We start from the raw sequence: 12,864 nt of genomic DNA on the forward strand, positions 1-12,864 counted from the left end.
CTTGATTTATTATTAGAACCGGCCCGCAGCAAGCCGGCAGCCCGCAGATCTTTTACACGCACCAATACTACATTTCCCACAATGCAAAGGTGACGCACCGAGCAGTAGGCTGCTTCATTTCAATATTTATTGGCACAGCAGTCGTCAGCATCACAGTAAAATTAACTTTCAGATACCCATCAAAAATGGCAAAACGGAAGGTGGATACTGAGAACCGGGGGTTTCAAACAAGGTTATTGTTTTTTCTTTGAAGTAAATTTAGCCCACTTTTGCTAAAATAGAAAATATAGTCTACTGATGGTGCCTTGAATACCGGTTTCTTTCATTTAATGTTCATGTTATGGGGATATTTATATAAAGGAAATTTGTCTTTTGTGTCTGTTGAAAATTAAAGATTACTGACAGAGCCATAAGAAAATATTGCTTTATTTATCTGATCATATTGTAATATATTTGTTAGGTTTTCAGTAGGTTCAATTAGGTTCACTAGACTATATGCGTCATTTAAAAATTTTTCAATGAACATTCGAACAGTCCGGCCCTCGTCTTGTAGCTGATTTTTTTATTTGGCCCTCCGTCCATTTGACTTTGACACCCCTGCTTTACACGGATCAGTTGTCCTGGTCCCTTTGCAGAAAAACAGCCCCAAAGCATGTTTCCACCCCCATGCTTCACAGTAGGTATGGTATTCTTTGTCCTCCAAACACTACGAGTTGAGTTTTTACCAAAAAGTTATATTTTGTGTTTCATCTGATCATTTTGACCCCACGGGGTGAGATCTTGCGTGGAGCCCCAGATCGAGGGAGATTATCAGTGGTCTTGTATGTCTTCCATATACTAATAATTGCTCCCACAGTTGATTTCTTCAAACCAAGCTGCTTACCTATTGCAGATTCAGTCTTCCCAGCCTGGTGTAGGTCTACAATTTTGTTTCTTGTGTCCTTTGACAGCTCTTTGGTCTTGGCCATAGTGGAGTTTGGAGTGTGACTGTTTGAGGTTGTGGACAGGTGTCTTATATACTGATAACAAGTTCAAACAGGTGCCATTAATACAGGTAACGAGTGGAGGACAGAGGAGCCTCTTAAAGAAGAAGTTACAGGTCTGTGAGAGCCAGAAATCTTGCTTGTTTGTAGGTGACCAAATACTTATTTTCCACCATAATTTGCAAATAAATAATTAAAAATCCTACAATGTGATTTTCTGGATTTTTTTTCTAATTTTGTCTGTCATAGTTGAAGTCTACCAATGATGAAAATTACAGACCTCATCTTTTTAAGTGGGAGAACTTGCACAATTGGTGGCTGACTAAATACTTTTTTGCCCCACTGTACATACAAAACCATGCTCTTTCCATGACAGACTGACCAGGTGAATCCAGGTGAAAGCTAACCCTAACCCTAATAACCCCCTTATTGATGTCTCTTGTTAAATCCACTTTGATCGGTGTAGATGAAGGGAAGGAGACCGGGTTAAAGAGGAAGGGGAGGAGACCGGGTTAAAGAGGAAGGGGAGGAGACCGGGTTAAAGAGGAAGGGGAGGAGACCGGGTTAAAGAGGAAGGGGAGGAGACCGGGTTAAAGAGGAAGGGGAGGAGACCGGGTTAAAGAAGGATTTTAAAGCTTTGAGACAATGGAGGCATGGATTGGGTTTGTTTCATTCAGAGGGTGAATGGGCAAGACAACAAATATGCCTTTGAACAGGGGTATGTTAGTAGATGCCAGGTGCACCGGTTTGTGTCAAGAACTGTTGCTGGGTTTTTCACGCTCAACAGTCTCCCCTGTGAATCAAGAATGGTCCACCACCCAAAGGACATCCAGCCAACTTGACACAACTGTGGGAAGCATTGGAGTCAACATGGGCCAGCATCCCTGTGTAACGCTTTCAACACCTTGTAGAGTCAACATGGGCCAGCATCCCTGTGGAACGCTTTCAACACCTTGTAGAGTCAACATGGGCCAGCATCCCTGTGGAACGCCTTCAACACCTTGTAGAGTCAACATGGGGCCAGCATCCCTGTGGAACGCTTTCAACACCTTGTAGAGTCCAGGAATAATAATGACTGGTTATGCCCTGCTATTGTTTTAATTTGGATTTTATTTTTGCACCCAAATATACTTTATTTGAGTCTGTTCTGAGGGCAAAAGGGGGTGCAACTCAATATTAGGAAGGTGTTCCTAATGTTTTGTACACTCAGTTTACAGGCCTAAATAGTGATAAAGCAGGATCATTTGCATCTGTTAAATCTACCCTTCAGAATGACTTCGATAGCAACAGTGAATCTATTTAGTTTTCAAGTGGAGACCTTTCGACAATCATTCTCACGATAGCTCATTGGTACCAACAGTCAGTGACAACTATCATAGCTATTTTTCCAGTAGGATGTGCTGCCAAGCCTATTGTTTTCTTTCTTCTGATCGTGGATATGACATCGATGATCTGACACTGTTTTAAAGGAACATGTTCGACTTGCATTGCAAGGTTTGTCTATGTTCAAATTTGGTTACCATGACGACATAATATTGTGGTTTGAAATTTCACCCTCGAAACAAGTTAAGACCTTTTCTCCAAATCCAATGTATTTCCCACATGGATTCCATGTCACAATACGTTGACAATAACACTGATTCAATTCGTCTGATGAACGAGATTAATTCCCCCAATGGAGACTGTTTGTTGAAGGTAGTTATTTCTTTTGACGCTAAGGTAAGTTAGTCGGTAACTCGTTCACCACTCTTCCCGTTATGCTCTGGGCGCAATTAGCAGATCAACCCATAAATAACATTAAAATACATCATATTTGTTGATCCAAATTCTAAAATGCATAAAAAAATTAACTTTAAAACAGTGATTTTATTAAATTAGGTGGATAAAATAAGACAACTTTAATCTTTATTATTGTTTATATTTCCATTACCAATCCTGAAAATGTGCTGTGAAAAAGAAAAACAAGTGATAATAACCCAGTACAACCTTCTTTCCTAAATACATTTGGTCTGTTTCTCACCTCACTTGATACAAGCCGTGCAAAGTTATGCCAAGGAGACCTAGAGTGATTGTTGCTTCAACTCAGTGGAAGCGATTATACTGGGTTTCTCAGTGTAGCAGTGCTGCTCTAGGATCAGTTTAGTCTTTTTCTGATCATAATGAATAAGAAGGGGGGGGCATCTGATTCTAGATCAGCGTATCTACTCAGACGTTTTGTGAACATAGGCCCAGGATGAAATGGTCAGCGCCGTGTTTTCTACTTAACCCTACGGCTATTTATTGAAATGCTACATAACAGATTATTTTCAGCGCCATCATTCCTCCATTAAAATACACGAACAGTTAAGACTATGGTTACATCATATTCATTTCAGCAGTATATGGGCCTACAGTGCCTTGCGAAAGTATTCGGCCCCCTTGAACTTTGCGACCTTTTGCCACATTTCCGGCTTCAAACATAAAGATATAAAACTGTATTTTTTTGTGAAGAATCAACAACAAGTGGGACACAATCATGAAGTGGAACGACATTTATTGGATATTTCAAACTTTTTTAACAAATCAAAAACTGAAAAATTGGGCGTGCAAAATTATTCAGCCCCTTTACTTTCAGTGCAGCAAACTCTCTCCAGAAGTTCAGTGAGGATCTCTGAATGATCCAATGTTGACCTAAATGACTAATGATGATAAATACAATCCACCTGTGTGTAATCTAGTCTCCGTATAAATGCACCTGCACTGTGATAGTCTCAGAGGTCCGTTAAAAGCGCAGAGAGCATCATGAAGAACAAGGAACACACCAGGCAGGTCCGAGATACTGTTGAGAAGAAGTTTAAAGCCGGATTTGGATACAAAAAGATTTCCCAAGCTTTAAACATCACAAGGAGCACTGTGCAAGCGATAATATTGAAATGGAAGGAGTATCAGACCACTGCAAATCTACCAAGACCTGGCCGTCCCTCTAAACTTTCAGCTCATACAAGGAGAAGACTGATCAGAGATGCAGCCAAGAGGCCCATGATCACTCTGGATGAACTGCAGAGATCTACAGCTGAGGTGGGAGACTCTGTCCATAGGACAACAATCAGTCGTATATTGCACAAATCTGGCCTTTATGGAAGAGTGGCAAGAAGAAAGCCATTTCTTAAAGATATCCATAAAAAGTGTTGTTTAAAGTGTGCCACAAGCCACCTGGGAGACACACCAAACATGTGGAAGAAGGTGCTCTGGTCAGATGAAACCAAAATTGAACTTTTTGGCAACAATGCAAAACGTTATGTTTGGCGTAAAAGCAACACAGCTGAACACACCATCCCCACTGTCAAACATGGTGGTGGCAGCATCATGGTTTGGGCCTGCTTTTCTTCAGCAGGGACAGGGAAGATGGTTAAAATTGATGGGAAGATGGATGGAGCCAAATACAGGACCATTCTGGAAGAAAACCTGATGGAGTCTGCAAAAGACCTGAGACTGGGACGGAGATTTGTATTCCAACAAGACACTGATCCAAAACATAAAGCAAAATCTACAATGGAATGGTTCAAAAATAAACACATCCAGGTGTTAGAATGGCCAAGTCAAAGTCCAGACCTGGATCCAATCGAGAATCTGTGGAAAGAACTGAAAACTGCTGTTCACAAATGCTCTCCATCCAACCTCACTGAGCTCGAGCTGTTTTGCAAGGAGGAATGGGAAAAAATTTCAGTCTCTCGATGTGCAAAACTGATAAACATACCACAAGCGACTTACAGCTGTAATCGCAGCAAAAGGTGGCGCTACAAAGTATTAACTTAAGGGGGCTGAATAATTTTGCACGCCCAATTTTTCAGTTTTTGATTTGTTAAAAAAGTTTGAAATATCCAATAAATGTCGTTCCACTTCATGATTGTGTCCCACTTGTTGTTGATTCTTCACAAAAAAATACAGTTTTGTATCTTTGTTTGAAGCCTGAAATGTGGCAAAAATTCGCAAAGTTCAAGGGGGCCGAATACTTTCGCAATGCACTTTATGTTCACACATGGACTTGTGTGGCTTCAATACTTCCTAGCCTTAAATTACTTTATCGTAACATTTTGTATTATTTTCCTAGAAAATGTAAATAATGTAGGGGGAAGAATGTTCAGGGCGATATTACCCTCCTTACAACTAGAAGTAATCAATCTTTAAACACGGAATTTAGGAATTCACCCCCCCTAAAAAAAATATTTGTAGACTATGTGACCATGCAAACCGAGTCCTGAATTTATCTAACATGTTCATCTCAATGATGCTTTTCTCAACTGGTCCTAAACTCCTTGACTTATTTGGACATTTTCTCCTGAGAAATACTATATGATGTCAAGGATCAATATATTCCCAAGTGTAATATGTGATGAGCACCGAACTGACATTTGGAGAACTATAGTCTTTACATAACAATGTACTATTATATTTCAGAATGCCAATAGCCATCCTTTGAGTAAAACAAATATTTAATTTATACTTGAGAAAAATAGTAATAATCTGATTTGCACGGAACACAAAATGTATTTTCCTTCGTCAAACAGTAACAATTAAATTTTGTTTGACAGATCATTTCTTTTAAAAGATCAAATTAAATTCATTCTAGGATTGGGGAAAAAAAACAAGTTGGGTTTTCGCATCTCATTATGGGAGGTGAAACATTTTGGTATCTAGAACACAGTCTTATTGGTCAGTCAGTTTCGAGGAATCGTTGAAGGAATTTCTAACGAGGAGAAACAACCCTGTTGAAATCAGACGTTCCTCGTCAAACCATTCAACACTTCTTTTCAGAATCGAGTTTGTGTGCGGCTGGCGACATAAGGGTGGTTATCATTGGATGGCTCTGGGCAGTAGAATAGGTCATAGGTCATGCCCTGAGGGGGCTGGGTGGAGCAGAGCGGAGGGGGAATGGGGACAGACATTGGAACCCTACTAAATGCCACCCTATCCCCTATATAAAGGGTTCTACATAGGGAACAGGGTGTCGTTTGAGATACAGAAATCGGGTTGGTGTCACGTCACATGAAGTCCTCGTAGTCTTGTGCGTAACCTCCATCGAACTCTCCGTAGTCCGATAGGTCATCCTTCATCTTGGACTTCATCCCTCCGGCAGCAACCACACCTTTCTTTTTCTACTTCCCTTTATTCAGCTGCTGTTGGAAATAAAGACGGATTCGTTTTGTCTTATGACAGTCATTCATTTTATCATCATGTCCATTAGGGCACGCCTGAGTCTGTTTTCTTCCGTTTGATGCCTAATGAACATGACCCGGACTGAATACCGGTCTAAGTAGACCATGGATACTGGTGATAAATGTCTCTGTATGTAACCATTTTAAAAGCTTGCTTTTGGTTTATTTGTAAATAAAGCATGTCAGTTTTGTCACAGATTTTTTTTTTTTTACTTTTTTTTTGTCTGTCATTTTGAAAAAGAAAATTATAAAAAACCCACTAACCTTTTCTTGTTTCTGTTTTTCACTTAGTAAGACTGTGGGAGTTGCTGACTTTCTTCAAGTCCTCTACCTCCACTGTAACATAAGAGATGCACAGTTAAAACAGTATTTCATATAATACAGGAACAGCCCCACTGACCGTTGAGATGCATGACCAATAACATCGGTTACTTTTCAAACGGTATATTATTAAATCAATACTTACATGAGAGACAGAGGTCTCGAAACAAGGACTCTAGGAAGCCGGAATAGTGTATTGAAGTCTCAAAAGGTGATTTCTTGTCTTAACAACTTTTCAAAATCTGTGAACTCATCTTTAGAAGACTGGCTTATGGCATCAATTCCTTTTACGTTGTTGACGACACCTGATTTGAGAAGGAAAAAATGATTTGAGCACAAATGATATGAAGCTTTCCACAGGCAACTGGTGTTGACAATGTCTAAAACTCTTGATGCTTAAACCAGACATTTTGCAATATAAATGGCAGATTCTCTGTAAAGCTTTCTATGAATCTGTAATACAGTGCCTTGCGAAAGTATTCGGCCCCCTTGAACTTTGCGACCTTTTGCCACATTTCAGGCTTCAAACATAAAGATATAAAACTGTATTTTTTTGTGAAGAATCAACAACAAGTGGGACACAATCATGAAGTGGAACGACATTTATTGGATATTTCAAGCTTTTTTAACAAATCAAAAACTGAAAAATTGGGTGTGCAAAATTATTCAGCCCCTTTACTTTCAGTGCAGCAAACTCTCTCCGGAAGTTCAGTGAGGATCTCTGAATGATCCAATGTTGACCTAAATGACTAATGATGATAAATACAATCCACCTGTGTGTAATCAAGTCACCGTATAAATGCACCTGCACTGTGATAGTCTCAGAGGTCCGTTAAAAGCGCAGAGAGCATGTGTCTCACTTGTTGTTGATTCTTCACAAAAAAATACAGTTTTATATCTTTATGTTTGAAGCCTGAAATGTGGCAAAATGTCGCAAAGTTCAAGGGGGCCGAATACTTTCGCAATGCACTGTAGGCCCATATACTGCTGAAATGAATATGATGTAACCATAGTCTTAACTGTTTGTGTATTTTAATGGAGGAATGATGGCACTGAAAATAATCTGTTATGTAGCATTTCAATAAATAGCTGTAGGGTCAAGTAGAAAACACGGCGCTGACCATTTCATCCTGGGCCTATGTTCACAAAACGTCTGAGTAGATACGCTGATCTAGAATCAGATGCTCCCCCCTTCTTATTCATTATGATCAGAAAAGGCTAAACTGATCCTAGAGCAGCACTGCTACGCTGAGAAACCCAGTATAATCGCTTCCACTGAGTTGAAGCAACAATCAGTCTAGGTCTCGTTGGCATAACTTTGCACGGCTTGTATCAAGTGAGGTGAGAAACAGACCAAATGTATTTAGGAAAGAAGGTTGTACTGGGTCATTATCACTTGTTTTTCTTTTTCACAGCACATTTTCAGGATTGGTAATGGAAATATAAACAATATTAAAGATTAAAGTTGTCTTATTTTATCCACCTAATTTAATAAAATCACTGTTTTAAAAAAGTAATTTTTTAAATATTTTTTTTAATGCATTTTAGAATTTGGATAATTTTGGCCAAACAAATATGAAGTATTTTAATGTTATTTATGGGTTGATCTTCTAATTGTGCCCAGAGCATAACGGGGAAGAGTGGTGAACGAGTTACCGACTAACTACCTTAACGTCAAAATAAATAACTACCTTCAACAAACAGTCTCCATTGGGGGACTTCATCTCGTTCATCAGACGAGTTGAATCAATGAATCTTTAATTTTGTGAATAAACAAATGGCATTTTGTAGATTATAAAGTGTCTTTACATGTCCATATAGTGGAACAAAATGACTGCTCTATGCTACTCTATTAACCTCAAGCTAATGGCAGGTACATGTGTAAAGTGAATGACACTGTAATTATATCTCTCAATTGCTATTATACGCAAACAAGTTTGTCCGTGCAAATAATTTTCTAAAAGTTTGATCTTTTTTTTGTAAGTCTAATGTACATACATCTGAATATCCAATCCATTTTTAGCACTTGCTTCATTGTAATTGATGATTGACCAATACGGCTGAGGGTAAGGCGTGAACAGGTGAAGACGGAACAATCCTCAAATCCCTCCAAATTAAGCAGTGTCCCTCTGAGACAGTCTGCTACACCTGCAACGTGGTACTCTCCTCTCAAACAGTCTGCTACACCTGCAATGTGGTACTCTCCTCTGAGACAGTCTGCTACACCTGCAACGTGGTACTCTCCTCTGAGACAGTCTGCTACACCTGCAACGTGGTACTCTCCTCTGAGACAGTCTGCTACACCTGCAACGTGGTACTCTCCTCTGAGACAGTCTGCTACACCTGCAACGTGGTACTCTCCTCTGAGACAGTCTGCTACACCTGCAACGTGGTACTCTCCTCTGAGACAGTCTGCTACACCTGCAACGTGGTACTCTCCTCTGAGACAGTCTGCTACACCTGCAACGTGGTACTCTCCTCTGAGACAGTCTGCTACACCTGCAACGTGGTACTCTCCTCTGAGACAGTCTGCTACACCTGCAACGTGGTACTCTCCTCTGAGACAGTCTGCTACACCTGCAACGTGGTACTCTCCTCTGAGACAGTCTGCTACACCTGCAACGTGGTACTCTCCTCTGAGACAGTCTGCTTAAATATTTGTCATTCAACATACTTTTGGTAATGTAGTGTATGTGGACACCTGCTTGTCGAACATCTCATTCTAAAATCATGGCCATTTAATATGCAGTTGGTCCCCCCTTTGCTGATATAACAGCCTCCACTCTTCTGGGAAGGCTTTCCACTAGATGTTGGAACATTGCTGCTATAACAGCCTCCACTCTTCTGGGAAGGCTTTCCACTAGATGTTGGAACATTGCTGCTATAACAGCCTCCACTCTTCTGGGAAGACTTTCCACTAGATGTTGGAACATTGCTGCTATAACAGCCTCAACTCTTCTGGGAAGGCTTTCCACTAGATGTTGGTGCATTGCTGCAGGGGGACTTGATTCCATTCAGCCACAAGAGCATTAGTGAGGTCGGGCACTGATGTTGGGCGATTAGGCACGCAGTCAGCATTCCAATTCATCCCAAAGGCTTTCGATGGGATTGAGGTCAGGTCTCTGTGCAGTCAAGTTCTAAACACACTGATCGACTAACCATTTCTGCATGGACCTCGCTTTGTGCACGGGGGTATTCACGCTGAAAGAGCCTTCCCATTTATTACCTCAATTACCTCGACACTGGTGCCCCCGCACATTGACTCTGTACCGTAATACCCTGTATATAGCCTCCACATTGACTCTGTACCGTAATACCCTGTATATAACCTCCACATTGACTCTGTACCGGTACCCCCCTGTATATAGTCTCCACATTGACTCTGTACCGTAATACCCTGTATATAGCCTCCACATTGACTCTGTACCGTAATACCCTGTATATAGCCTCCACATTGACTCTGTACCGTAATACCCTGTATATAACCTCCACATTGACTCTGTACCGTAATACCTTGTATATAGCCTCCACATTGGCTCTGTACCGTAATACCCTGTATATAGCCTCCACATTGACTCTGTACCGTAATACCCTGTATATAGCCTCCACATTGACTCTGTACCGTAATACCCTGTATATAGCCTCCACATTGACTCTGTACCGTAATACCCTGTATATAGCCTCCACATTGACTCTGTACCGTAATACCCTGTATATAGCCTCCACATTGGCTCTGTACCGTAACACCCTGTATATAGTCTCCACATTGGCTCTGTACCGTAATACCCTGTATATAGCCTCCACATTGACTCTGTACTGTAATACCCTGTATATAGCCTCCACATTGACTCTGTACCGTAACACCCTGTATATAGCCTCCACATTGACTCTGTACCGTAACACCCTGTATATAGCCTCCACATTGGCTCTGTACCGTAATACCCTGTATATAGCCTCCACATTGACTCTGTACCGTAATACCCTGTATATAGCCTCCACATTGACTCTGTACCGTAACACCCTGTATATAGCCTCCACATTGGCTCTGTACCGTAATACCCTGTATATAGCCTCCACATTGACTCTGTACCGTAATACCCTGTATATAGCCTCCACATTGACTCTGTACCGTAACACCCTGTATATAGCCTCCACATTGGCTCTGTACCGTAATACCCTGTATATAGCCTCCACATTGACTCTGTACCGTAATACCCTGTATATAGCCTCCACATTGACTCTGTACCGTAACACCCTGTATATAACCTCCACATTGACTCTGTACCGTAATACCCTGTATATAGCCTCCACATTGACTCTGTACCGTAACACCCTGTATATAGCCTCCACATTGACTCTGTACCGTAACACCCTGTATATAACCTCCACATTGACTCTGTACCGTAATACCCTGTATATAGCCTCCACATTGACTCTGTACTGTAATACCCTGTATATAGCCTCCACATTGACTCTGTACCGTAATACCCTGTATATAGCCTCCACATTGGCTCTGTACCGTAACACCCTGTATATAGCCTCCACATTGACTCTGTACCGTAATACCCTGTATATAGCCTCCACATTGACTCTGTACCGTAACACCCTGTATATAGCCTCCACATTGACTCTGTACTGTAATACCCTGTATATAGCCTCCACATTGACTCTGTACCGTAATACCCTGTATATAGCCTCCACATTGACTCTGTACCGTAACACCCTGTATATAGCCTCCACATTGACTCTGTACCGTAACACCCTGTATATAGCCTCCACATTGACTCTGTACCGTAATACCCTGTATATAGCCTCCACATTGACTCTGTACCGTAATACCCTGTATATAGCCTCCACATTGACTCTGTACCGTAACACCCTGTATATAGCCTCCACATTGACTCTGTACCGTAATACCCTGTATATAGCCCTGCTGTTGTCATTTACTGCTGCGCTTTAATTATTTGTTATTGTTATCTCATACTCTTTTTGTAGGTACTTTCTTAAAACTGCATTGTTGGTAAAGGACTTGGTAGAGGTCTACTACACCTGTTGTATTCAGCATTTCACTGTGAGGTCTACTACACCTGTTGTATTCAGCATTTCACTGTGAGGTCTACTACACCTGTTGTATTCAGCATTTCACTGTAAGGTCTACTACACCTGTTGTATTCAGCATTACACTGTAAGGTCTACTACACCTGTTGTATTCAGCATTTCACTGTAAGGTCTACTACACCTGTTGTATTCAGCATTTCACTGTGAGGTCTACTACACCTGATGTATTCAGCATTTCACTGTGAGGTCTACTACACCTGATGTATTCAGCATTTCACTGTAAGGTCTACTACACCTGTTGTATTCAGCATTTCACTGTAAGGTCTACTACACCTGTTGTATTCAGCATTTCACTGTGAGGTCTACCTACACCTGTTGTATTCAGCATTTCACTGTGAGGTCTACTACACCCGTTGTATTCAGCATTTCACTGTGAGGTCTACTACACCTGTTGTATTCAGCATTTCACTGTGAGGTCTACCTACACCTGTTGTATTCAGCATTTCACTGTGAGGTCTACTACACCTGTTGTATTCAGCATTTCACTGTAAGGTCTACTACACCTGTTGTATTCAGCATTTCACTGTGAGGTCTACCTACACCTGTTGTATTCAGCATTTCACTGTGAGGTCTACTACACCTGTTGTATTCAGCATTTCACTGTAAGGTCTACTACACCTGTTGTATTCAGCATTCCACAGTGAGGTCTACTACACCTGTTGTATTCAGCATTTCACTGTGAGGTCTACTACACCTGTTGTATTCAGCATTTCACTGTGAGGTCTACTACACCTGTTGTATTCAGCATTTCACTGTAAGGTCTACTACACCTGTTGTATTCAGCATTTCACTGTAAGGTCTACTACACCTGTTGTATTCAGCATTTCACTGTGAGGTCTACTACACCTGTTGTATTCAGCATTTCACTGTAAGGTCTACTACACCTGATGTATTCAGCATTTCACTGTGAGGTCTACTACACCTGATGTATTCATCATTTCACTGTGAGGTCTACTACACCTGATGTATTCAGCATTTCACTGTGAGGTCTACTACACCTGATGTATTCAGCATTTCACTGTGAGGTCTACTACACCTGATGTATTCATCATTTCACTGTAAGGTCTACTACACCTGTTGTATTCAGCATTTCACTGTGAGGTCTACTACACCTGTTGTATTCAGCATTTCACTGTGAGGTCTACTACACCTGTTGTATTCAGCATTTCACTGTGAGGTCTACTACACCTGTTGTATTCAGCATTTCACTGTGAGGTCTACTACACCTGTTGTATTCAGCATTTCAC

General features: G+C 41.0%; 1 protein-coding gene across 2 annotated transcripts in view; it reads right to left on the reverse strand.

Annotated features, from left to right (window-relative positions):
• Positions 1–12,864, reverse strand: part of LOC139376291 (uncharacterized) — a 35,728-nt gene that overhangs the window by 18,696 nt on the left and 4,168 nt on the right. Inside the window, exons 5-7 of one of the 2 annotated variants that reach the window (XM_071118666.1) lie at positions 6,645–6,804; positions 6,443–6,514; positions 5,020–6,139 (exon numbers count right to left, since the gene is read on the reverse strand). In XM_071118666.1, coding sequence (XP_070974767.1) covers positions 6,787–6,804 — 18 coding nt within the window. In that variant the 3' untranslated portion in view covers positions 5,020–6,139; positions 6,443–6,514; positions 6,645–6,786. Of the gene's footprint in view, positions 1–5,019; positions 6,140–6,442; positions 6,515–6,644; positions 6,805–12,864 lie in introns of those variants that run through there. The other variant, XM_071118675.1, reaches the window with a different exon arrangement.

The sequence above is a fragment of the Oncorhynchus clarkii genome, chromosome 2, assembly GCF_045791955.1.
Source record: "Oncorhynchus clarkii lewisi isolate Uvic-CL-2024 chromosome 2, UVic_Ocla_1.0, whole genome shotgun sequence".
Taxonomy (NCBI): Eukaryota; Metazoa; Chordata; class Actinopteri; order Salmoniformes; family Salmonidae; genus Oncorhynchus; species Oncorhynchus clarkii.